This window comes from Pundamilia nyererei, unplaced genomic scaffold, assembly GCF_000239375.1.
Source record: "Pundamilia nyererei isolate P.nyererei 1_Seehausen unplaced genomic scaffold, PunNye1.0 scaffold00060, whole genome shotgun sequence".
In the NCBI taxonomy this organism is placed as follows: domain Eukaryota; kingdom Metazoa; phylum Chordata; class Actinopteri; order Cichliformes; family Cichlidae; genus Pundamilia; species Pundamilia nyererei.
The window spans coordinates 2,511,666-2,539,492 of NW_005187461.1; the positions used below are offsets into that span (position 1 = coordinate 2,511,666).

General features: G+C 41.1%; 1 protein-coding gene across 1 annotated transcript in view; it reads right to left on the reverse strand.

Annotated features, from left to right (window-relative positions):
* Positions 1-10,888: 10,888 nt before the first annotated feature.
* The window catches only part of LOC102207793 (neural-cadherin-like), a 107,705-nt gene continuing 90,766 nt past the window's right edge, over positions 10,889-27,827 (reverse strand). Inside the window, exons 26-33 of the mRNA XM_005734833.2 lie at positions 27,091-27,214; positions 25,692-25,875; positions 25,295-25,461; positions 22,814-23,078; positions 22,137-22,320; positions 18,751-18,998; positions 13,364-13,518; positions 10,889-11,928 (exon numbers count right to left, since the gene is read on the reverse strand). Of these exons, the coding sequence (XP_005734890.1) occupies positions 11,362-11,928; positions 13,364-13,518; positions 18,751-18,998; positions 22,137-22,320; positions 22,814-23,078; positions 25,295-25,461; positions 25,692-25,875; positions 27,091-27,214 (1,894 nt within the window). The 3' untranslated portion in view covers positions 10,889-11,361. The remainder of the gene's footprint in view (positions 11,929-13,363; positions 13,519-18,750; positions 18,999-22,136; positions 22,321-22,813; positions 23,079-25,294; positions 25,462-25,691; positions 25,876-27,090; positions 27,215-27,827) is intronic.

Here is a 27,827-nt window from a genome sequence, read left to right on the forward strand (position 1 = left end):
GAAGTCATACATCAACAAAAATCTCATATTCTTGAACATGAAATATTTGAATGACACAAGCTATTTGACAGTGTCACTTTCAGAAAAAAATGTGTACGGAATAGGCACCGAGAGATTTTCATATTCCGTGGGGGGAAAGATGCAATTGTATTTTTGCAAATACTTCCACTGTGTTTAGGCTCGAGATGATCGAAGCAAAGGCAACGTTTCAAACAGTTTTGTACAAAATATTTATCCAAATAAATCAAAGCGCTTCCAATTCACATGACAACCTATTAAGCTCCCTCTCTAGATTTTGCATTAATGCACAAATCTGCATTGTAACACTAAAGCTCCACCTATCAAGAGCTTGTGCGTGTGTGAATCATTCATGCATCTGTAAGTGTGTATCTGTATGATATATGGTGATCAGTCACAGGAGGGGTTTTTACTGCGTGATTATTTCTGCTGTGACACTAACGAGCTTCGGCTGCAGATCCACTGCAGACCAATTACACCGGAGAAGAGGCTGCTTGCTTATTACACTCGGATAATCAGTGGGTTTTACCCTCCATGTTACAGCTCCTGCTACACACATGAACATTTGATTTTCTCAGGATGTGCATGACTGAGTGGTGCATTTATTTTCCTATATATGTGTGTGTCTGTCTCTCTGCGTGCGCATATATTACAACTCTGCTATTCCGATAGACAGCAGGCCATTGTATGTGATGCTGTGCTGTCTATATCGTGGAGCTCCAGCTTGTTGATTTATCACTTCTGCATTTTGTGCTAGAGCTCTCCACTTGATTGTGTCTTTGGTGCACTAATATGCCACCTCTGCATGTGTCACATTGTGACCGGGTTCTGTATGAGGGATTTGTGACTGGAGGGGAACCTTGCAAGCAGGAGACCTACGAGGACAGAGAAGATGAGGGGAGAAAGAGGGATTAAAATCTCTCTGTATTCAGTGATTGGGTTATTCTGGAAAGCACTGTCAGCACTTTCCACAAAGAGTTGCAGAAAACCAAAAAGGGGGGTTGGGGAGATCTTTTGATGTACTGTATACTGTACCCGTGTGCATATGAGTGCATGTGTGTGTGTGTGTGTGTGTGTGTGTGTGTGTGTGTGCATGTGACGCACTCTAATCACCTTAATTATTTCCTCTAATTACCTGCAAACAGCTAATGAATTCCTCAGGAATCCTATCATGTTGTGTATGTGCTCACATCATCATCCGTTTTGCACGGCTGCCATTAATTTGCTCATAAACAAATACAATTAGCATAAAATGTTTCATTACAGGCTCATATATCCGGTTTAGTCCCTGGTTAGGGTACGAAACAGCTCACCAACAGCACACACAAAAAGACAGCATTTTTCTGCATTCCCCCTCATGCCTAATAAACGGTTTGATGAAATGAATGTGGATTAGAAAAATATTTCACGGTGTGTGTGTTTGTTGTCCTTGCGGATGCTTATGTGTGCACTCGTATCCATGTTTGCGCGCGTCTCTGTTTGTATTTGTGCGTGTTGCTTATTTTTTCTGCTTTATAAATTTTCCATCCAAGGTCGTCTGGAGAAGAGGGACAATGGACTCGGTCCTGGGTGGACTGATGATGAATGTGTACATTTCATGACAACAAAAGCATAATGACCTTATTCTATAATGAATGGATTCATCATTAAAAATCTCTGGCCTGCGGCAAAGTCTTTTTTGCATATTCTGATGTCACGTCCTCTCTGAACATCACATGCATTTGTAGTCTACGCCTCTGGAGCAGTGCGTGTGTACGAGTGGGTCTGTGTGCATGAGCTAGTGTCTGCATTCTTATTTGTGCAGGTATACCTTTGCATCTCCTCACATGCATGCGTTTGTGGTACCTGAGGAAACTATGGCACACGTTCCCAGCTCAAACGGACCGGTGTTTGAGCCCTCTTTGTCGCAGACATGTTTCCAGACATCTTCAAGATAGCAAAGTCTGTACACGCCATCTTTCCTGTGACAGAGATGAAACCTCCAGCTGAGACTACTTAATGTCACCAAAGCTCAACAGTGGGAAACTGTTCATCAAATGTATTGAAATCTTCATTGCACGTTAAATATGATCTGAAGTGTTAAAATGTTTTCTATATTCACAACATATTTTAGTAATTTTTTATTGATTAGGACCAAACTACTGTTTCAAATCACATTTGATTGGTTTTATTATCTCTTGCGGAGATTTTTTATTTTCTACTCCCCTTTATTTCAGTCATGTTGTGGTTTTAGTCTGCTAAATCCATCCAAAAGCTATTATAACTAAAGTGGTTTTTATATTAATGCATCAGTAATACTAAAATAATAGAATAACACTCAAAAGTATTATAATCTAAATTATTATATTAGGGATTTACTGCTGATACTGCTCACCAGAACTCCTACTTGTAATATAATCATTTTATATTGAAGTATTATTCTTAGTAAAAGCCTATTTTCAGCTTTCCTGCAGCCAGCCGGCACCCTGATTTCAAAAACAAAAAAAGAAAAACAGACACATTAAAAGGCTTCACAAACATAGCGTGATTGATTGACAGCGGTCAATTATCAGGTCCTCTCTGGGCCGTATTGATCTCTGTGCAAGATTAGTATCTTTTTCTCCAGCTCTCTGTCCTGCAGGTCATGTTACATGGTCTGACCCTGCCAAGGATACAAATGGCATATACATCTCCTGAACCGCTCCAAATGTCACCTGCCAGACAGGCGCACAGAGGATGAGGAGTCTTTTTTTTTAACGATTGTTTTGCGTGTGTGTGTGTTTTTTTTGCAAAGTATGCAGAAGAATAGACAGATTGTCAGGAAACACGAGGAAAGAACAGGGAGTGGCCTGCAGTAAAAGACCAGGTACGCTGAGGTTAATCATTTAGCTATGACGTCACCTCTAGCGTAGAGGGGTTTAGGAGTAACCATACATAATGGAGAATGCAAGCTCATAGGTCTAAAGGATCACGATAGAGATGCTGCTTGTTATACAATGATAATTATTTCATCTGACAGCCTTAGATCTGCTCCTGTTTTAGGAGCAGATGAGTCCTGCTTCAGGATGTGTGCTCTGCAGGTCTACGTTTTCAAGAGGTGAATCAGGTAAAGAACATTCAATTAGACTATCTAACACAGAGTGACAGTCTTACCGAGGGCTCGACCACACCAGTGCATTTCGCTGATCTGCCTCAAAAAACCCACTGAATTTAGAAGCCACAGTGGCTGTACTGTACAGCAGTGGGGGAGAGGAAGCGGTGGAGTCCGGGTGCCAAGTTGAGAATTCAGAGCTTTCCTTCTGTCTGTAGTCAGGTGGGATGACAGGGGGCGAGTGCTGGTTGGTGGCTCTCCGGCGGCTCTGACAGCCTGTCACAGGGAGATCACTGCCACATGCCTGTCTGTCCACAACGCTGACGGCTGACCCGTCCAACACGGCCCGGCCCGCTGGTCATGCCATCCCTGTCTGCTGTCGGACGTCTCTGACAGCTGACAAGACACCTGGGACACGGCCGGCAGGGGCCAGAGCGCTGCTACCTGTATAGACATCAGGATTTACTGCTGCCAAGGAGAAGAGTGTGGAGAAGGAGGAGGAGGAGGGAGCATACACAATTTATTTTCAATAAAAGGATCACATACTCTGCTTTCTCAACTCTATATATATACATTATATAAATTTGCCTTCAATTGATGAACCTTTCTAAGTAAAATTAATCCAGGACAATTTAATTCAGCATTTTCCTTAAACGAATACATGCAAGTTGCTCTGTTTGCACACGTGTGCACTAATTACATTTTTCACTGCATAACTCCCTTTAGATGTGGAGACAAAGGAGGCTGATGGCTGGAGTCTAGGCTACTGAAACATATGGGCCATGTCATTTATCACGTCCGCTGGTGAAGGAATGAGAGCCCATCAGTGGCCTGGCATTGATCCCTGCATGGGCCAGCCATTGTTTTCAGCAGCACCTGGTGGAGTTCTGTCTGCAGTATAGGGGAGGAGGAGACACACAGAGGGTGGGAGAAGATTAGTCTGGGGAGGGAGGTGTTAACATTTTCTGGGCTACTCATTAAAAGTCACAGAAAAGTAGAAACAAGAGAGAAGTTTGACTTTTGATGCTTTTTTCTCTCATATTTCTTTTCTTAAAATAAGGATCTTTAGGGTTTTAGTCCAGTTCTGTGGATGGATAGTGCCTTTTTTATCCTTGATTTTATTTTATTTTCAGTGTTATTTAATTATTTTATTTAGCCTTTTTAATGAGCTGTTGGATATTTGAAAATAAAGTATTTATCCATCTCCAAAGTGTTTATGAAATGGTGGTAGCTGTATGTATCCTTCAATACTACAGCTCCCAGAATTCGGAGGACTAGAAACACTCCACAAAAATCTACTTTGTCAGAAATACTAAATAAAAGCAACCAAACAAACTCACACAGTAGATGCGAGAAACAAACAGTGAAATTTACAGGGCTAATTATAGAGAGTCAAGAATGACTTCTGCTGCAAATGTGCCACTGGTTTGATTTTAATTACAATCTGACAGACTTTAATTATCATTGTGTATTTTACAGTAAATAAAACAATCATAAACTCTAACCTCACAGTTATGTGTACATAAGTAAGTAAGTATATGTTTACTGCTTTTACAGCATTCGGGAAACTTGCATTATGACTATATATCATATCTTTAAGATTAATCTGTCATCTTGCCCTAAAATGTAACAAGATGGTAACAAAACATATGAGTGAAAGTAAGAGTAAAGAAAGAAAAAAAAAGAATATATTTACTATAATATTCCATTTCTTGGCAATGTTCGGGCTTACCAAGAAATCATGTTTACATGAACATAGCTAATATTTCGAGGTGTAATGCTCTGAAAAGAAGCTCTAATATTTTCACCTGGCTTTGTTTAAAAAAACACACACACACATTTGCTTGCTCAGCATTGTTTGTCTGCAGTAATTCATCACACAGGCTTTGAGCTATTGATGGAGCCAGCATCCTATAGCAGGCCCTTGTCAATGATTCACTCACTAAGCCCATCTGTCAGGCGCCCTCTGCTTCTCCCCCTCTTCGTCTCAAACACCACTGCTGTTCAGCTCGACCCTCCTCTTCCTCGGTGATGGATGGACAAAGTCCTCGATGGCCGCAAATGGCCGCATTCAACGCAAGAGCACCTCACTGATTCGTTTGTTGTGTAATCCTGCCTTAAAAATCCAGTTAGTTCTTGTCTCAAAGTCACCTGTGGCACAGACCAGAAACCATTTACAAGGCTGAAAGAGAAAGGCTTTGTGGGAAGGTGACTTCTGGAGGTGATTGGTAACTATTTGAGTATTCGCAGCTTAGCTGAGGAGAGTGATCAATAAATCAGCTGCTCTCAGAATCCATCACAATTGTGCCACTAAATGCTCTTAATGCAGTCAGTGATAAACTATGGCCAGAGCACTTCTGGAAGGATCCGGTGCATCCTTGCAGAGCACATTGCTCGAGCACTGAATCACATGGTGAGGGGATGAAGTAACTCTCTGGGACTGAAAAGAAACCTGAGGATCCTGATGTGAGCACAGATCAGTGGTGTGGAGCAGAGCTCAGGTGTGGCAAAGAGTGCCATCTGTGGGCTGATCATGAGAACTGCATAATGAGATGGGATAAAATCAAACTGAAATCTCGACTTTCCTTTTTTTTTAAATCACTCTAAGTTCATTCTTAATACTTAGGACAGGAGCTGGAAAATGTTAACACAGCAACTGTTTATTGGCTTTCTGGGAAATTTCAACTATATCACAAATAATTAAAATAAACACTTAATTGTCACATGTTTCTGATTGTTTGGTCAACAACTGACTAGCCTGATACAGGTCAGGTCAGAGGTGTAGGGCCCTAACAGTGCTCCTCTTATTCCTCCTTGCACAAAGGAGCAGATACTGGTCCTGCTGCTGGGTTGATGTTCATCTACCACCCTGACCATCCTGCTCATGCACTGGCCCATTTCTTGGTATCAAACTGCCCAGACTGTGCTGGGAGACATTCTTGTCACGGCATGAATGAATGCGCCATCCCAGGGGAGCTATTCAACCTGTGCAAGTTGATTGGGCCCCATGTGCCAACTCATGCTATCAGTAGTGACGAGGACACTTGCAAAAATCAAAACTAAGAAAAAGTCAGGAGGGATAAGGAGAAAGTAATGGTCTGTGGTCCAAACTCGCATAACTGTTGACTTTTTGAGGGTTGCCTTCCTGTTGCCTCTCATATGTTGTCAGATTAATTTACACCTAAGCAGATAAAATAGATTCAAGCAGTTTATCCTTAACAACTAGACCAACTCGATTAAACGTTTAACTGACTTTTAGTTATACTGTGACGATCAACTGTTTCCAAAATGTTTACTTAACTTTTTCAGAGCAGTGTACAGGATATACTCCAAAACTAACTGCAACACATGCACACTAACATCGAATATAATACTGGGTTAGTGCAACATACATTTAGTTTTTTTAATTTTATTTAATTTAAAATCTCGGTATGGTAGAAAGTTGAGAAGAAAATCCAAAGCAGAGAGTTGAAACAGAGCTCAGTTTAGTTTCAGTCTATTTTCAGAGTGTTTAGCTCTATTTAAAAAAACCAAAAACAAAAGGAAACTATGATACAGAGGAATACATATTACAGTGGAACAGAGCCATTCAACCGCCCCAGTCTCATTAAACACTGAAGCACCGTGAGCAGCTTTGGTGTTGACAAACAGACAAAAACTAAAATTAAAACCTTTGCTGCATATTTTTTTTTATGTATTTCAAATTTGTGTGCTACATTTTTTAACACCTGCCTTTACATTTCTGTTTAAATAGTTACCTATGCTACATTTGGACTATTCTCCCAGCTGTTTTAATGGGGAAGATTAAAGATCTTTAAATATTTTCTTGCAGAGATTCCCTTAGTACCTCTATCTATCAGTTAGTCTATCGCCAACACACAACTACACAAATTCTTTCAAATACAGTGCTGAAACTGATTCATCGACCATATCTCAGGTTAAGTACAAACTAATTGATCTCTAATTCTTCTCGTTCACTCCACTTATTTGTTAACGATATTGTTGCAGTGTGCAGTGATTAATTGAGGCCATACATGGTGCATTTACAGTAAGAACCATGTCAGCAAACCTCTGGCAAAAGCAGGTTTCCTTTCCATCCATTTTAAAACAAAAGACTGTGAGGTGAAGCATAGTTGCTGCATCTCCAGCTGTGCAGAGATCACCGCAGCTTTCACTCACCCTCTGAGAGCCTGGGCCCTCAGCAGTGACCCCCCTCACATCAAACTTGACTGCTCATGTCCTGTCTGCATGCCGAGTTGTCGTGTAGGCTGTGTCGCTCTGTCACAAGACATGTCCCACATTTGCAGCCGCCACCGTTGGCCAGCAGGATGAGAGCGTCTGTCAGGAGAGCTGACACGCATGCCACTTTACTGGGCGACTGACAGAGGGCCACGCCACACTGTCACTTCTTCCAGATCTATTGCCTGAGGATAAACACGGACACACACACACACATACAAAGAGACTCACGCATGTTAATAACACAAGAGTAAACAGAGTTGGAATCTCAGAGAGTGACTGACTGACAGGCTGACTGGGTGACCGACCAGGGCTGAGGAAGCTGGAGCACTGTGTCACCCCTCATTCTTACAATCTCCAGCTGTCACATCAAACACTCTGCTCCTGTGTTGCTCCTCCTACTTACTCAACTCCACCACCTTCTCCCGTCCCCTACCTTACGTACTGATATCTCATCAGAAATATGTACTGCAGCGCTAAAACTCACAGTCCCAGCATGTTAGCCTTCATGTGTACTTTTTAAAACGTCATTTATAGTACATGGCTGTATCTTATATGGTTCCTCCTCCTATTCATTCTGTTGGATCTGTGGGGTGTTAATAGTTAATAGTTCTTACAGACTTATGAAAGGGTTGATTTTACTTTCCAGTATGAGTCCCATTACTTTAATATTACTCCATAACACATGTAAGTGTTCTGAGACCAATTGATGCAGTTTTATTAGATCCTTTTTATTTATTTTTGCTTGATCTAAGGAACAGCTGCTCAGCACTTCAATTTAGTGTTAAAAGACATGCTGAATGTGTTTTGACACTGTCTTGTTAAAAAAAGGAAGTGAGACCCTCCCTAGCAAGCTGTCACCCCGATGGCAGCATATCTTCATATAGTACTTCATATATTAGCTATTTATCATTCAGTCATTATTATTGGGGTCTTCACAGGTGTGCAAGTTCCCCATACTATGCAGACTAATGTGCACTTTACCATCACGGATGCTGGCTTTTAAACTCTGCGTTCATGTCAACACTTTCCACTTCACAACTGAAGACAGTGAGCATATTTCTGTATGCATTTTTGGAGGGGTTGTATTGTTTTAATTTGTATCTGTGGTGACAAACTTTATTCACTTGCAGCAGTTTTCAGATATGTGCCTGAATTCATCCAGGCTTCCACTTTAGGTGTCATGGTGGTGCAGTATGTAGCATCTCTCAGCAAGAAGGTCCTGGGTTTGAATCCACTGGATGAGTTCCTTCTGTGTGGAATTTGCATGTTCTCTCTGGGTATTCTGGCTTCTTCCCACTGTCCAAAGACATGCATGTTCGATTAATTATTGATTCTAAATTGGCTGTAAGCGTGAATGTTTTCTCTCTCTCTCTGTTTTAGCCTTGTGACAGACTGGCTACCTGTCCAGGGTGTACCCTTCCTCTCACCCCATGATAGGCTGGGAAAGAAACCCCCAGTGACTTTCAGGTCCACAGGGATATTTTAAATGTTTTTATGTGATCCTTTATGCAGGTAGACGAGATCCTTTTCAAAGAACCCCACAAAACATTTTAGTTAAAAAAAAAATTTTACTCAAAAAAAGGGGGAAAAAACACTCAATGCCCTCCCCCGACCAAAAATAAATAAATATTCAAATCAAATACATAAATGTAAGCAACAATTGTTGAATTTAGCCCCTCCATTGGTTATACAGCAGCGAGCCTCTATGATGCATCAATGCTTGTACTGGTAATTTCTGCATCGTAAATGCCTTATGTATACACTTTGTGTTCATTTTGTCCGGCAGCCTCGCCTCTGTCAGTGCGCCCCAGGGTGGCTGTGGCTACAATGTAGCTGCCATCACCAGTGTGTGAATGTGTGTGTGAATGGGTGGATGACTGCATGTGTAAAGCGCTTTGGGGTCCTATACAAATACAGGCCATTTACCATTTACCATTTCACTTTGTCTGTAATGCTTCTTTGTTATTAGTAAGGAAATTATTTCAATGAAGCTTTTGTTTCTTTTTCTTTTAGTGTGTGTGTGTGTCATATTTTTACTTACAGTAAATCTGGATACACTGTCTGAAATTTGATATAGGAACGTATGACTCTAATAGATTTTGTGGTACTTAAGCCCCTCATTGCTGGCTCTCCACTCATTTGCTGTGGTTTTCATTTGTAAAAGCCCCTCAGGCGCTGTTGTAGTTGCACCATGGGATTGCTGTGGTACAGTAGATGGAACAACAGTGTCCTCTAATGGCTGAAAGCTAAATTACGTCCATTGAAATAATTAATGGAAAGATAATGTTGTTGTTTTTTGGTAAAGTAAATAAATAAAAGCAAAATAAAAAAGTAGTTTTAGGAGCAAGGCAACATTTTTAAAAACCTCATTTTCAGTCTCAAACAAAACCTACAAGGATGTCGCATCTGTTCAACAGCAGGCACCAACACTGAGGTGTTTGGAGACTCCGAGTCTTGGAAGTTAATTTGTGATGATAAAAAATGCTGAAAGAGGGTCAGAAGCCAAGTTCTATTCAGCTTTTTTTAAATCCAAAATTATCTGGTAATGATATTTAACTGTCTAAGTGGATATACTTACTTAAATACTGAAGGAGTGAAACTGAAATGTTTACATTTACACTTATCGTGCACACAATACTTGACCGACTTTTAATAAGTGGAATATTATCAGGGCTAAACTGTGAATCATGATTCCAGAATAGAAATACCCATTCCTCGGAAATCAACCTGCGTGCTCTGCAGAAATGAACTGAATCAGAAACAACAGCTCATACTGAAAATAATGAGATGTTGTTTATGGGAAAAGTGGTGCCAGTAGCTTGCCAATAGATGGCAGTGTGCATTCATGCAATGCATTTATCTTAGACAGGAGTGAACAAAAGTAGAGCAAGTGCAATTTAGTAATAATAATATTAATGCAGAGAAAAACATGTAGCATTACACGTATGTAACATGCAACAATGATCTTTAAGTTTAGGCAGAGATATCTGGTATTTCGTGTGTCTGGTTCGCTGGTTTCAGACTGACTACAAAACGAGTAAAGCTTTTTAGAGACTTACGGGGAGTCAAACCCGCCCTCTGAACCTCTCATATCTCTTTGCATGATGCATTATGTAGGTGTGCCGACAGACAGGAACATCAGGCCCAAGCAGCAGCTCTGTGCGCTTCCCCAGCGGCTTGCTCCAGTGTCACAGTTGTTTAACTCCAGTAATGCAGGCCAATTAAGTATGATGTAGGGCTGCCTGCTGGGACCCCCGCACTTTGAGTTCTGGAGACTCCCAGAAGCTCAGGTCAGGAGGCTATAGGCTCTGGACATGAATGATTAATCCTGAAATTGACTTTGTTTTTCTCATCAGAGGCCCCAGTTGCTGGTAATAGTTAGCTGAATAAGACAAGAACAGCTGTTCCAGCCTCATCATCTAAATAAAACCTGGAATAAAGGAAAGATCGTACCTATGTGTTACTTCAGTGATGATGAAAGTTAGCTTCAACTTCAAAAGCTGAAAACTTGAGCATCACTAATTATGAACTCGTATTTGAATGAGAGCAACTTTGAAATATTATCAAAGATATTCATTTATTGAAAAGGAAATAGATAATACAAATGAAACAAAATCGTTTTTTTCACATAATTAATTTCATGAGTCATTGACAGCAAAGAAAAGTTATCTCACAGAAAACTCATTTGGAGTCTTGCTTTCAGACGTTACTCTTATGAGTTTTATGACATGAGTAGTGTTGACAGAGTGCTTCCAAAAAGTGCTTTCTGCAGAGTAAATACTGTACAGTGCAATGCCAAGTAAACAATACATCACATCTGATCATTCATTGGTAAACATGGTTCATATCAAAGAACATAAATGTTCAAAGTTTCATCAATACAGTACATTTATAGCAGACTTCACAGAGACCAAACCTCCCAGTCTCAAAGTATATCACATTTAATTATCTCCCTTTGGATTTCAACCAACGACTTTTGATTCCCGTTGCTTTTCTTTGCAACTTTCAGTTCTGTTTCTGTGAGCGCAACCTCATCCGCTTTTCTCGCAGTTCGGCTGCCCCCTGCTCTCCTTCAGTTTGTCTCTCTGGCCCTCCGGAGTCTTGGAGTCTCTTCTTAAATCACTAACCACAGCTCGGAGGTTTTTGAACCTGTCCAGCCGAGTGCTCTGGGCTGCCTGAAGTCTGACTTCTGAACCCTGAGTTGCACTTAGGGAGCTGAGAGAGCGCACACCCGCGAGTCCGCGCTCCTTTCCTGCAGGACGGCGTGGTGTGGTCATAGTGCCGAGATCCTCAGGGTGATCCATGTCCCTGATGACCTCACACAGGTAGCGGGCCAAGTCCTGGCTGGAGAAGGACAGGGTTTTCTGGGAGCGGCGGAAGGTCAGAGGGGACGGCAAGGTTTCTGTCTCTGAAGGAGGAATTGCCAGACGTAGAGCAATCGCGGCACTGCCATTTCCATTAGACGTGCCATTTTTGTTGGTGTCCTGGGTGGGCTTAGTCTGCGGGTAGGAGATGATGCTTTGAGGATAACTATATCGGAGTGACTGTGCTGGGCTTGGCTGGAGGGAGCGCTGTAGCTCCACCATGTTAAAGGCATTCTGAGAGACCAACACAGAGAGAAGAAGGGAATGAAAAGAAAGAAGAGAAGAACAGATACGGTTTTCCTCTTGTGTAATCTTTTTTGGGAGTTTAGGAGATAATGAAAAACAACACTGGCACACCACATTAATCTGAGCTGTGCAGCTCAGCTAATGCCTCTGCTAGCTAATTAACCCATTCCTAAGACTGAGACAAAGATCCAGCATGTAAGAAGAGATGTTGGCAACAACATGACCATTGATCAGCCAAGTAATTAATTATCTAATTGCAGAAAGAGGAAACTGCTACTACAAGCACTATTAAAACTGAGGCGTTAACAGCTATTGGTATCTACGTTCTTAATTTCTGCTAATTGACTCACAATTCTATACTCCAGGCAATTTGCGGTTCCAAGAAATAGTTTGTGAATTGAGACTAACAAGATTTCTTGACTAGTGACTCACACGATATAGCTGAATCTTTATCTAGGTCACGATTATACAAAATAATAAACCACAACACTAAAAAAAACAACAGAAAAAACCCCACAATCTGAGGATAAAACACAAATTTTGTGCTCGTCATTTCTAAGAAACAGATAAATTAGTCAAAGCGCAGGCTTGAAAAAAAAAAGTGAACCTCTGTTCTAATTTCTTCAAATATTCTTTCAAATTTTTGCTGTCAGGTTCTCCAATTAAGAAAATATCACTCAAAAAAATGGGACTGACATGTACAGGTGTTTGCTACAAGAAAAACACTGAATAAGTGCTGCTGCTGGAAGCACACTACAAAGAAAATTACAGCTCTCCAAAAAGACACTGCACCATCTCTCAAGTCTAGAGCTGCACCTGTGCACATAAATGCTCCACAACATTTTTACCACAGTTTTTAAGATAAAAAAATTATTTAAAAAAGCACTGGACACCAACACTGAAACTACGTCCCAGCTGTGAAGTACAGAGGAGGGAACATCCTGTTTGGAAGTGTTATTCCATCGAGCGCCTGAACGGTGAATTAAAAATGATACCATGCTTTCTTTTAAATAGAATGTCAGGGCAGCGGCACACTACCCGAAGCTTAAGTGATGATGGGGGATGATCCAAAGCACACACACAAAATCTAAAACCTAATTATTTAGAAAAGAAGAAAAATCAGGTTTTGGAAAGACTTGATCTTGGACATCACAAAATCACGCATAACATGGTTGTTGCTGTTAAAGGAGAATAAATACTTCCTAAATTCAACTGCTTTATCTTGCAAATGTAGTTTTTTTTATCTCAAAACACCAACAAATATTCTCCATCCAGTGTTGATGTTTTATTTCTGTTCATATATACTTTAAAATAATATATCTTAATGGTTATCAACATAACCCTGGAAATAAGAACTTAAATAAGTACTCTATGTAAGTTTGGTTGTTATTTACTCTCTGTGTCAGAATGCATTTACGTTTACCTGATCTTGCTCTCCTCCACCTTCCTCGTCGTAGTTGAGCACATTCTCTCGGATGTCCTCCCACTCGCCGTGATGCGCAGACACATGGTACACACCCTCCTTTAGGCCCTTGTGTCTCCTCCAGCAGGAGTAGAGAAACAGGCCCAGCATCAACACTGAGGGGTGCCAGAGAGCAGGTTAACGCAGCAGGGAGCACTGTCACATAATTAGCATGAACTCCTGAGCTGAAAAAGCACGGCTTTGGCTGCATATGTAAATCGACAAAGTTAGAAGGTCCTAGGAAATACTTGACTGCAGTCAGGATATAATTTAATTACAAATAAATAAGTAACGCAGACTCATAATACATGACTGTAAATACATTTTGCGTCACACTGACTTGTCCCGTAAGGCCTGTTAGCTGCACTGACTACAGTTAGGACATGCTAATAAAACATACGTGCAAACGGAGGCACCACCTTTCTACCTATATTCCCTTTGATGTTGCCTCTCTGTTTCCTGTCTTATCAAAGACCGCAGTTCCTCAGAAACCTATTAACTGAATTTGTACTCCTCCCAGCTTAAACTCAAAGCCTCAGTGGCTCGGAAGAACTCTGAGAGGAATGCAGCGGGAGCCGAAAAAGAAAGGTCCTAAAGCATACACATCAATCACAGCTATTGTGTGCTGAATTATACAACATGCTGGACTGACCTTTAAAGTCCATTAATCTCAACCAATATTTTTCTCCCATCTGCCATCCTTCTCTTTCTCTTTTTTCCTTTCTCGCTATCTGTTTTTACTAGTTCGCAACTTGACTCCCCCTTTTTATCTGTGTACGTTTTTTTGGTCTCTATATATTGGCGCTTGCCTCTGTCTTTCCTTTTCCATTCCTCACTCATTAAGTCTCTCAGTGTTCCTGTTTTTCAGTCCCTCTCTGGCCTCTGCCTGGCCTTGGCTTTTATCTCTCACATGAGATGGGATCCATTTCAACTAGAATAGTTTATATGGTGTGAGTCAAGTATCAGTTTAATTGGAAATCTTCTGAGAAATGCGGGGTAATCACATTAGTCTGGATTTTTCAAGTAATTGCTTCGAAAGAGAATAATGCGGCAACGACTCATCGGGGGTCACGCTAAAAGGTACTCACAAACAAAGACAAAAACAAGTCCCGCGAGCTAGTCTCCACCAACTTCTTATTTCTTCTGCTACACTTTTCTGCTTCTGTTCTGCACTCATGTTAGATAGAAAAATAGAGTCTGCAAGCATCCCCCTCCCTCAATCCTCAGCTGACCCTCCTCAGTATGGGGTAGAGGGGAGAACGGTATTGATCAGCTGACCTGGCTCCTTCACTGTTACGCCAGAGTACCCTTGCAGAAAACATCAGAATTTTGATAAGGCCCGGCACCAACCAGACGGCAGCTTGAGCCCCTCGCCTCGAGAATTACCTACTCTGAGGTGCTGCCTGCAGGCCCGCGCTCAACCCTCAAAATCACCTGAATTGATATGAAAAGAATCTCTGGAGGGGAGGAGTTCGATACGCAGCGCAGTGGAGCTTAAGAACACTCCCTCCATCACACAAACACACACCCAACTGCTAACAGGTAAACACTGACCACACCGCCCACCCACACACACCGAGGCTGCCTTCCCCCCTACACCTGCAGCCACTACTGCCTCAAGTTATATGGGTGTGTGCAGCTAAACTCCAGTGAGATCAATATCACTCAGGGTGGAGAACAACCATCGCACTCATTCATCAATCCATAACACCACTGCTGCCTCTTTGCCCTCTAACCATTACTATGACCAGGGTATTATGATGTTAGCCTCGATCGGACCGTGCATTATGAATGAGTATGGAGTAAACGACAACAGAGCCTGATCAAAACACTTAACCCTTTCGCTGTAGCTCCAGTCTGAGGTTAATGAGGGAAAAATGAGCTCCGAGACAGATGAAACATCAGCGGAAGACGAGGGAGAAAAGAAAAGTGACGACCGAGCAGAAGGAAATGAGACAGGTGAGAGATGAGAAGGAGTTGGAAAAAAATTATTTATTTATAAAAGTTTCAGGGGATGAAAAGGACAGGCACTTTACAAGATCGTTTGGCAGCCAGAGCCCATATGGGTAGCTAATTTCTGCTATTCATCAAGAAACAGAACGTCAGATCTGATGCTGGATTAATGAGGATTGGTCAGACATTGGCTCATCTGGCTCTGTCAATAACGCACACTGAACTCACATTCTGTAAGCTTGTGATGGCTTATGTAAAACTTAATAATGAATGATCATTTTAACTTTTAATGCATGTTGAGGCAGAGTAGGAGTCCCCCTTTAATTTAGCACCCAGCTAGTGGTCTCACTTAGTGCAGAGAGCGTGCTGTATGCCAGTGTGTTATTGTGGTGATGGGGGTCATCATTAAACAACTACATACAGTACAAACAGCTGTTCTCTGACTCAAAAACTGGATTAATTTTGCTTCCACGTTCAGCCAAGACGGCCGATTTCTCTTTTTTCTTCATTATGTTTTAGTGAAAGATTTATTTTAGTTTATAGTGTGTGGTTTTTTAAGGTGCGAAAATGTAATTACGCTCACCAAAGAGTGCTACTCTAATCTGAATTGCATTAAGGAACAGTTTGTAATTCTTGGTGAGGTGAAAAGTTTGAGCCTTGAATATAAATGCCTCCGCTGCAACAGTGGACAAGCTATTTCAAATGGACTTCTTTTAGTTAGCATGCAAGCAACACATGAATTTTCATGATAGATGCCAAGGCCACACTTCATCATCTTTGAATTCATTATCAAATATTGAAGACTGCTTTGTATGTTTCACTCTCGTGTGTCAGAATAACTGATGTCCCAATACTAGCCACATGCCCTGGAGGGAACACGAAGTTAGTTATAGCGGCAGGGACAGTGTATTGAATTGCCCGAGCGTTTTATAAGCCTGTATGTGACAGAAAGACTCATAAATAGCAACGTGGCGCTATAGAGAGAAGTGACTGCTGCTACATACACACACGGGCATGTGTTTAGCTTTGTGAGTAGCAGAAACAAACATAGTTCCTTAGTTAGAAACCCTTAAAGTAATGCCGTTAACTCATTCCTTTCCTAAACATTAACCATGAATTAATGCAATCGTCCTTCTTTTTTGACACAATTGGCGAGATATCAATGCATACGCATTTAAAAAGGCCCCGCTGGCAGCAGATGTGGGAAGATATTGAATCTTGATTCTATTAGATCTTAACACAGCTTATGAGACCATCAACCATGCAGCTTTATTAGACTGCTTATACAAGCGGGCCAATGCCATCAGTACTTAACTGCTTCAAATCTAGAGCTGAAACATTAGTTGAATAATGAATTTGTTGATCAGTTTTGATGGCTGATCAAGCTGTTTCCCCGGTTCATTTTAGCCTCTCTCTCATTCGTCTTTCGACACATCGATAGATGTTCTGTATTTTCAGCTTCTGCCATTTCATAGAGTAAACAATCAGTTTATGATTGACAAAGAAAACAAACACAATGTCTACCAATACTCAAATTATCTTGTGTCTTTTTCACTCTGAATGTTCTTTTGTGCTTCTTTATAGGCTTCATAATAGTCTAGTGATAGAAAGGAATTAAATTATCTGCCATTCTAAACAGACTCACACTTGTACCTTCTTCTGGAGTCAAAAGGTATAGTTTTCATTTCTTGACTGTTGGCTTTCACCTTTAAAACTGATCATCACTGAAGGTTCTGCACCTTAACAAAACGAATGCATATTTTCTGTTTTTAAAAACATTTGTTTTGACTTTCCTCAGCTAAAAAAAAAAAAATAAGTAAACCTATTACATGGCTAGGAAAGGTTTTCCATATATGTATTTATACTGCCCCAATTTAATAATGCATGTACTCAGACATCAATCACGAACATGAAAATGTCAGAACGGAGCAGCTCAGTTCTCAACAGGCACAAAGAAAAGCCAGCATCGCCCTCATCTTATGATTATTGATTTTAAGATTCTGCTCCTCACATACAAAACAGTCAGTGGCTCTTCTCTGGTATACATTTTTAAACTTATGACCCCTCAAATGTCAGAGCACAACCACAGATCACCAGATGAGTCTTCAAAGGGAAGGTCTTTCAATGAAGCCTCACACACTTCATCACCCAAACCTTGACAAGTCTGTCTTTCTTGTAAAATATTTTCTAAAACCTTACTTTTTAAAAAGCAGGATTTTGAGGTTACGTGTTCATTTTTTCTAGTATCAGTGTAATTAAAGTATAATATTGCTCATATTTTGAATCTTTTATACGACATGCATATCTGTAGGGTTAGGGTTAGGTTACCATCCAACCTGTTGTATGACATTTTTGCCTAACTGATGTAACAAAATTGAAAAACCTATAAAATAAGAATTGCAAGGCCAAAATGCATGTATGTATGAGACTTCATGTGAAAAGTAACAATCTCTAGATTATAAAATTATGTGCAAAATGCACATATTTATTTGCCCAATATACACACTCATCCAACTCAAAATTTTGCTTTAACGTGTAATTCTGTGACTCTAAGCCCAGTTTAAACCTTAAGCCTGAGAGTGATTCTGGAAACTTTGACAGCTTTTAACAGAATTTAAGTATGTTTTTTTTTTTTTGCCTAAATCAAACCTTTACTGTTGAATCAACCTCCTAAAGTTTTGCCTGTTGTGTGCGATTCTCATTACAGCTCCACATGCTGTATATTACAGCGAAGTGCACACTTTGGTCATATTAAGGTTGACTTGGGAAAACAGTAATGCACGGAAAAGTATGGGCAGAAATGGATAAAAAAAACCCATCAAGGGGTAAAATGAGTGGATGGTGGGATATAAAATAAGATGGAAAGATAAAAAGTAAGGCTGAGAGTGAAATTGACTCCTGAAGTCAGAGAATAACATTGGGAGAGACAGGGAATACAGGTGTGATGAGAAATATAGAAAAACACATAAAGAAACGCCCCTTTTCTCCAAGGAATCTTCCAGCTTCCCCATGAATCACAAAATACGACATACAGTGTTTCTCTCCCCGCTTCTCTTCCACTGCAGATATTTGTTTCATGTTTTCACCAACCACCCATGGAGAAATCACATCCTGGCACAACTCAAGAGATCAATAACACTACAAGATATGTGTGTGAATAGATTTCACAGGACCAAACCTGAGTGAAAAACTAATAAAACAGTGGATGTTACAGATAAAACCATAACATGATGTGATAATTAAAGCGTGACAACAACAAACAGAAATAAAAGAATACAACAAATGAAAAGAAACACCTCAGACAAAAAAGCGGAACAAAAAACATACAAAAACTGAGCAGAGATGTTGAGTGTTGGGTTACCACAGGTAGAAGAGGACATAGTCGACATAGCTACCTAGAAAGGCCATGACACAGATACTGATGGCGAACATGGAGCTCAGGCTGAGGCTGTTGCTGTCTTCGTGGAACATGGCAAGCGTCACCTCGCAGTGCCGGCCCCGGTATCCCTCACTGCAGCGGCACGAGTATCGGGACGGAGAGTGAGCCACGCAGGTGCCGTGGCGACAAGGCCGGCTGGCACAGAGTGTGTAGACGCAAACTTTTCCCAAAGAGCTCTCTTTGGTTATATGGCCTGGGGGGCATCTGCACGGAGAAGACACAGCAGTGTAATGCTGAGACAAGAAACACTTGGGAAGCTGTCAGATAAAAAAAGAGCACTGCACTCCACAGAGTTATGAGACCTAAGCTGACAGTGTAAAAATAATACCCTGAAGAGTTACACCTCTTATATCAGATTCAAAGATATGCTCTTTGAAGGTTACAGTGTCGACTGTAACTGGAGAGGGGGGAAAAAATCAGTAAAAGAAATTGAGAAGCTAAGATTGGCTTTGCAGTAGTGGTTCCTCTGTATATTTGTACAAAATATCCCCTGAATATCATACCCCCTGCTTCTCTCACTGGTTTGTATCCTGAGGCACTGCAGCAATCACAGAATATGGATGTCAAAGTCCCCACTGGCTGTAAGTTTCAAAATCACAGCCGGGAAATTTAGTCGTCCTGCAGAGTTTAAAGGTGCAGCCGAGGCCCTGACTGTCACTGCTGTTATACACCATTCTCTCACGTTCACACGCTATTAGACACACAGTATAACAGGCATGCTCTTAAAATAGCTGCCATCTGGTGGACACTTTGACTTCAAGTGTATACATAAAAATGGAGTTTGCACTAGAATAACTCTCTGTGTTATGATTCACTGTCATGGCTTATTAAGGCACTTAACAGAGCCAAGCGAACAAGTGAGCATGTTTGTCATGGTAAGTGTCTAATGTCAAGAATGATCTGAAATTAGCACAGTGTTGGAATGTTTTTAATTGCTTCTTTTCAAAAGTCCACAAAAATCTTTGTATTATTATGTTGACGTAAATGTAATATTTTTTTCTCTGCTTCTTATCTATTGTTATTTTTCTATGTGCTTAAGTGGCGTGTTCCAGTATATTGGAATATATTGATTTTTTAAAAAAAAAATATATATCGCAGTGTACATCACTTTGCAATGATGTTTCTGAAAAGTGCTTCATAAATAAAGTTAGATCTATTCTTAACTTTTTTTATTATTTGGTAACTTTGATAAAGACTCGGGCGGTTGTCACATAAAGAACAACCTACGAACAGCGCGATAAACAATAACACATCAAGTACTTATTGTGTAGGAAGCCATGTGTGACCAGGTCAGCTCATGCCGAATGAGCTCAGCAGTCGCAGATGGCTTATGTAGAAGCAGTTAGTGAAGCCGACCGAGGACAATAACAGCACTTGCTGAAACATGTAAAGCCTTTGTCCACTGTGAAAGCCGCCCTGATAACAGAGACCATTTATACAAAAACAAGCCATTCATGTGCGTTGCCACATTACTCTTCATACTTTGCATACAAGACATTACATATGTGACATTACATAAGGTATACTATCTGTGCATGGTATTTCTGCTTAACTCTGTGGCCCTTGGATGCTGTTCCTCTTGACATTTAGTTAACAAATTGAAATATTTCCTAATCCTGTCATAGATGACCTCTGGAAGTTTGCTTCTTTAAAACCTGACCACCATACCTTGTTTATAATGAATAGCAAAATGTACATTTAAACAAACTGCACTCATATAGCTCTTTTCTACTAGATCTGAGCACTCAAAGTGCTTTCTTACTATAACCCTCATATACACATTCATATGGGTCGTTACCACCAGAGATTTCAGGTGAAAGCACTGTGAGACCTTGTATCATGTGACCCGTTTAGGTCACTTGACACAAGATGTGAGCAAGAGTGAGGCGGTTGAGGCACGTGGGGAGGGATCTCAAGACTTCTTTAAGTTGCTTTCTTTTTCAACTACTTGGTCGTCCATAAATGACTGAGAACCTACGCGATCATGTCAAGACTACATTGTAGGTGGCTGACAGCTTTTGTAATAAGCAGTCACCTCTGTTCAATGATGGCTTTTCGCAGTGGACACAGACGTCTTCTTGCAATCTGTCTTCACGGCCCAAAATGTGAACACTGGCCTCCTTGAAAGAGTGACCTTTGTACTCTGAGTGCAGATGTACAGCCGAATCTTGCGATACAAGACTCATCTGTACTTAGAGGATAATGGTTACAGATGGTTTGAAAGAGGAGTATTTCAAACCTCATGTGATTATACACATGAATAATAGTGGGTCAATGACAATGTTCTAAGGGACAATGCCCACTAGAGTTTAAAAACTAGCGACTCTCCACTAAAACTGAACAAGTCTCTTGGATGAGAGTTGAAATGTCTTAAAAAAACTTGAAGTCTAATCACCTTCTTTTCAAGCTCTTAAAACAACCATGACCTGGATGACTGAGAACCTACACAGACAAGTGCTTTTTTCTGTGCCCAGATTTTGTCTAACATTCAGACAACGAACCCCAATGGATGGCTACAGGGCAACTTAGGGTTCAGTATCTTGCACAAGGATACTTTATCATGCAGACTATGTCACAGACTGAGGAATGAGGATCCAAATGCAGACTCTAAGGCTGAACAGGTGAATATAAAACTGACCCTTATTTGAGTTTGAAACCAAAGTCCATGAGATGCAAAAATCTAATAGAAAACAAAAGGATCTAAACAGCTCCATGAAACACAAGGCAGTATTAAAAGAAGCAAGAACAGACTGGGCTTATATACACACACACACACTGAGCACACGAAACACAGTCAGGGAACTAAACACGCCTAAACTAAATCAGGGTAATGAGACACAGCTGAAGTAATCCATGATGGTAAAACAGGTAAAGTCAAACTAAAGAGAAAGCACGAGAGACAAGACGGGAAAACTAAAAACAAGATGGGAGACTAAAGAATAAGACACAGGGCACACAGGGGAGCCAGGATAAACTGAAAAACCTATAAAAAATCTATAACCATGAACAGAACCCAGAAAGCTGGCATTTTAATGAGACTATAGAATGTGGCAGCAATAACTCACATATCAATACACAAGGAATTCACAACACCATCAACTTGTAATAAAATTAGTAATGTCAGCACTGAGCTTCCAGTCCTATATAACAAACAATATTAAGACTTATACACTTAAACACAACAGTAGTTGCTTGTGCTTTAAAAATGTACGTGTGCTCTGGCTCCCTTAGTTTGTCATGAACCCTGGGGTTGTGTGCCTGAGTTTGAGGTATTGTATTTCGGACTCTTCTGTCTCCTTCTTAGTTTTAGTTCAGGTTTTTTATTCTGTAAATTTGCTGCACCTGCACTCATGGTGTCTCCAGAGGTCCACGCAGACCAAGGGAGGGGAGCAGTGGTGCTTCCTGCAGGCATCTGAAGCACAGCCGACAGAGACCCCCTGTGAAGTGACCACCTGAATCCCCTCTGAAGGCTGCTCCTCATCCAGGGAGATGGAGCGGCCATTAAACCTCAAATCCCGTAAGCAACCTAGTGTAAAAAGGAAAAAGAGAATGAAGAAGAAAAAAATTGTTTACAAATCCAAAAGAAGCACAAAACCAGTCCTCAGGCAAAATCTTTTATAGACACACATTTACTCTGTGGCAGGGGTTTAAAGTCAAATAAACAGACACACTTGCATTAAGGCACAAAAACATCTGCAAACCAGTGCTCAGACATGCTCTCACACAGGCAAACACATGAACAGCCTCAGGCCAGGTTGTCATCATAGGCTTTTATTTATGGATATTTTCCTCTTTGCTGGCTAGTTTGCTCACAGTTGGAAGCATGAGGTTCAACACATTACTTAAATACACACCAATGCCACTGACTCACTTCTCTTATCTGCTGGAAACCACAGCATCAACACACCAGTACCAGTAAATACCTGTTTGACCACTAAGTCATTCATAAATTATTCATTATCAGATTTTTCTCCACTCATTTATCTTATTCTTTCAAAGACAGCTGCATAGCAACCTACCCACAAAGCTCCTGTTATGTCCTGAGGGAAAAGAGTTTCCGAGCATCACCACAGCGGGGTCAATGATGATCTCCCGACTTTGTCCAGGTGAGGCCGTTACCTCTCGCCGTCCTCCGCCTCTGTCAAGTCGCAGGGTGAACTCTCTCCCATATCGGTACAGCTCCAACTCATGCCAGTCTCCATCATCCAGGCGATGGTAAGGCAGTGTGATGTTATAGTCTCCATCTCCAAGGTTGTAGAAAACAGCCAGATGACCCTGAAAAACCTAAAAAGCATAGTAATGCTTAATTTAAGATTCTGATGAGGAAGCAACAAAACTCTGCTACTGGAGACTTTAAGGCTTTTGTCTAAAAAGCTGGTCATTTTTGATGTTAGTCTTTATGCTAGTGTAAACTTCAAGAGTGTGACTCAAACTGTGAAATGAGGTGACACAAACACTAACTGCATTCCTGCCGTACTGTGCTGTGTTGATGGGCAAAAACAGATTGTGAGCATGACAATATCATAAGAATTAGGCCAGTTCCCACGATGTGGAAAAGGTTAGGTTGTGAAATTTAACTATCTGGACAAGTAGACCCTCCTTGGTGGACTAGCCAGAAAAATGTCGTGAACGTTTCAGTGGTAAAAATTAATTCAGCAATTTTGCAGCCATGACGCTTTTCAGAGATGCCGTACACATCGCTGCATGGCAGAGGCCAGAATCATCCCGAAGGGAAGGTATACAAGAAACAACAATTATCTTCAGCAGTTAAGGATGAGCGAGCAGAATGGACTCAACCAATGAGCGGCTCCCGCAACTGCAGCTTGTACATGTCCACAGCTTAATTGGAAACAGTGGGGCAAGATAATTCACATTCAGCGCAGCCAGCATTAACTATTGCTCCCTCAGCATGAGTATCTCAAATGTGCCTCACCTACTGGTCAAACACACACACATGCACAAAGTAAAGGCTGACTGTGCGCTCCCTATTGCCTCATCCTGCCCTCAAGTCCGCAACAAAAATGAGCAAAGGACCCAATCGATACTTAAAGGAGAAAAATCAGATTACACAAACTTTCTGCAGAGCCCCCAGAGATCTACGCAATCACCACTTAGCACAAAATCTTCAAGCAAATGTCTAATGCCTGAACCTTCACATTTCAAATCCCATTCAATAATAAAAATGTCAGAGTTTTAAAGTTTTACTGTTTCGGAGGGTGTGATGATCTTTGACAGTATTGCGGTTCATGTGTGTTACTGACCCCCAAAAAAGCTTCTTTGCAGAGTGCATTAGATAAATGTTTTCTTTAAAGAGCCTCCATACTCCTTGGAGAGGTACATGCTGTTTATACCCAGCTAGCCCCTCGTAACCTTTGTGTGAAAGTGTGGTTATTTATTCAGTGTGCACTCTATTCCATATCTACCCTTAAGAAAAAAGGGCAGAGAGGCAGCCCTTTAAATTAGAGTTTGTTGTCAGAAAACACACCAGGATGGTGCTCAAGTGTTTCTAAGAGCTTTGAGACAACTGGGCTGAAAATGTTTCAGTGTGCCGCTGCAGACAGACATCAGATTCTTTATACAGCTCACCAATTCAGCTCCAGAGAGGGTTTCACACAGAGGCTTCACAGCCCGCATACAGTAAAGGCTACAGCATTTTCCTTTTCCTGTCACCGCTGCACGGCGGCAAGGGAAGAGGACAACACTGTTTCTCGTCGTGTAGTGTAAAGACCCAAAGAACAAGATTTGATTCTTTAAACAATGCTGTCGGACAAATAACAAGCATGTTTTCAACGACAGACCAGTGGTGTGGAAACCATAAAAACGGTGACAGGTTCACTGCAAACAGGTGACCTGTGAGTTCACCAAAAGTGGCAGCCCTAACAGAGATGTTTACTTCCAGGTGCTGTTCACAGTTGGCCTGTCAGTGAGTGAGACAGAAGGCTTTGACAACAAACACTGGCTTCATATCCACTCAGGCAAGAGAGGCTTGCTATTATGGAGGTTTGGCAAAGAGAAGCAGACTTGACTCGGTGTGAGCACCTTTCCACCCTCGCCGTGGCACAGCAGCAGCATGTATGCAGTCATCACTTTGAGCTGCCCACTTGAACTAAGCTGTGTTGAAACCCTAAAGCTCAGAGCGAGGGATCTGACCTCTGCCTATTACAGTACACATCGTTGTTCTCTTGCCACCCTAAATTGTGCTTCAAATATTAACCAAAGGCAGAAATAAGCCTGAACAGAAGAGGCATCATTTTTTAAAATAGCAATCTCTCAATAGGAGCATTCTGCCGACTTACTGAAAGGCCTTTTTGAGAACATACATATGTCAATCACCAGCCCCCTCTGTATCCACCCCTATGTCTCAAACCCTGGTATTAATCACTCTTAGTTTGACAAGCATTTTCAGCAATCATTGTCTGGGTCCTAATCATCATTTTAAAGCTCATAAACAAGACAATCATGGCTGTCAAGGTTGAGGGGAGTGACCGGTCATGACTCACCTCTAAACGCAGGTATTCGTTCTGCTCCTGGGAAAGCAGGCTGAGGATAACGCCGGTGGCTGCACGTGTTCGCACCCCAACCTCGACACTAGTCTGTCGCGCCGGTAGGGACCAAAGAAGGTGGAACTGAATGTGGCTCCGGCCGTCAAAGGAGAACTCTCGAGCCACTTGTCAATCAAAAACACACAAAGCTTGTTCAATTAATTCAACTGTCATAAGGGAAATACACGAGGTTATCACAGCAAGAGCATGCTGCTCTGCAAAAACACTTTATGTAAGGCAAGGTTATCTTCCCACAGCAGCAACTTTCCAAATTGGTTTGTACACTTTGCAAAGTTTTAGATGTAAAACTGACTGGAAACGTCACAGTCCACCGAAACGTATCCGCCATGCGTACCTTGATCGCACTGTGGCCCTGTAAAGCCTTTTTCACACAGGCAGCTTAAAGAGCCCCAGTCCCCATGACAGTGACCCCTCTTGCCACAAGAGGAAAGCTGCTCCAGGCTGGCGCAGTGGTCATCAATGAGAGTGCAGCCTGGCAATGTGTTGGAGGATTCAGCAGGGGAACCAAGGTCATATAGCTGAATGTAAGAATAAGAGGAGAAAAATGTGAAGATAGTGAAAATACAGCAACGTTGGAGGTATCTGTCCTTGTAGTTCTAGTGGATGGGATGAAAAGAAACATGACTGCAAAGAACTTTGTGTTATTACCATAAATGAATGAAGGATACTATAGCTTTACATTAGATTTTTTAATTGTTTAATAATATCTTAAATCTTAGCTTTCTTAAAAGTGTTAGTTTTTACACTAATAGTTAACAAGAGCTACAAATATAATCAGAGGCACTATGCAACACATAAATGCTGTAGAACTGTTGCTAAAGCACAGAAAATCCTGAATCATGTCACACTGATCAATAAAAGATGTACTTGACACCTGGATTTAGGTGGCAGGCACGGTGTCTTATTTCTGCAGACAAAAGCGTTGGCTGCATTAAAATGAAGGCGCTGCACTTTCAGCAGCAAATGAAAGGGTGTAAATTCTTCCAGTATAAAAGTGGTTACAGTCACGGGTTAGTGTTGTCATTACTGTAGTAGCAGCTGTTATCTGTACTGATTCCATGTACTTCTGGTAAAAATTCAAAAGTGCTTCCAATACAGTATTAAATACGGCACAGCATGGGGAAGCATGGTGGCACTGTGGTTAGCACTACTGCCTTGCAACAAGAAGGTCCCAAGTTCAATTCCACCATCAGGTGTGTACTTTGCATGTTCTCCCTGTGTTTGTGTAGGTTCACTCCGGTTGCTCTAGCCTCCAAAGAAATAGCAGGTAGTGGGGATAGGTTACTCTAAAATCGCCCGTAGTAATACTTTGCACATTATTACTTTATAGTTTGCAAACTATTCGTGTACTAATTAAGCAATGCAGCAATGTGTGTAAGGCAAATACATTTAGATGAACTATCATCTAATACATGATAAAGCATTACCGAGTATAATACTGATAACATTCTGCATCATTACTGGTACATTTACATTTTAAAGACAGAGACACCAGAAGAAAAAGGGATAAGTAACCAACATCAACATTCATAAGGTTTCCCCGCACTACCTTGAGGTCACATTTACATTCTTATTGAAGTGGAGACCTCCATCACCTACACGGCCTGTCATCCGAACAGGTAAACAATAAGAGGTACAGTACAGTAGTCTATTCACCCATCTACCCAACCAGCTTTATAAAAAAGCTTCATGGTAATGCATATGTGGTAATCTTGACCTGCTCCAGACTTTACCTTGCTGTCCACACGCAGGTTCCTTATACATCCAGTATAGTGTTTGTGCTGTAGCTGGGGATATTCATATGACATGTTCTCATTGATCCCTCCGAGCTGCAGAACATGACTTCCATTGAAATACCTGAAACGCATGCAGAACAAAAACTGAAGAAATCGAGCAGAAGAAAAGGAACCAGGCACAGTACATTCTCAAGGCTACAATTAAAAACACAGCTCTCAATATAACGAAGGACACAGCAGTCAAACCAATGCATACACAGCACATTGGCCTTTCATGGTAGAGATTCACAGATGATTCTGAATCTTTCTGAGGCTTTCATCACCTTTACATCTTTAGACAGCAAATTGTTCCTTTTCTATTATTTTTAAAATATGCATGATGGGTCAATTACATTTGCCTGAAACAACCAACTAATATGCTAACTAATATTCTATAATACTGGTGGTATTTTCAAAACGAGATGTACAAAGTGATCATTTTAGCTTGTTAACCTGGTATCTGACCTGCAAATGTCGTAACTATTAATGTTCCCTATACAAGTCACAACACACACAGTTAAATGCTTCTTAAAGGTTCACAAAATTTAGAGGTTATTACCAGCAATAGCAGCAGTATAGCTCTGATGTGCATTGTTAACTTCAGAAGCTCACAGCTTAATTACACAACATAATAATGAGCACAGTGGCAAGCCAAGGCCGCGATAAGGGGGAGGGGACAAATGTATAGCTGTGAC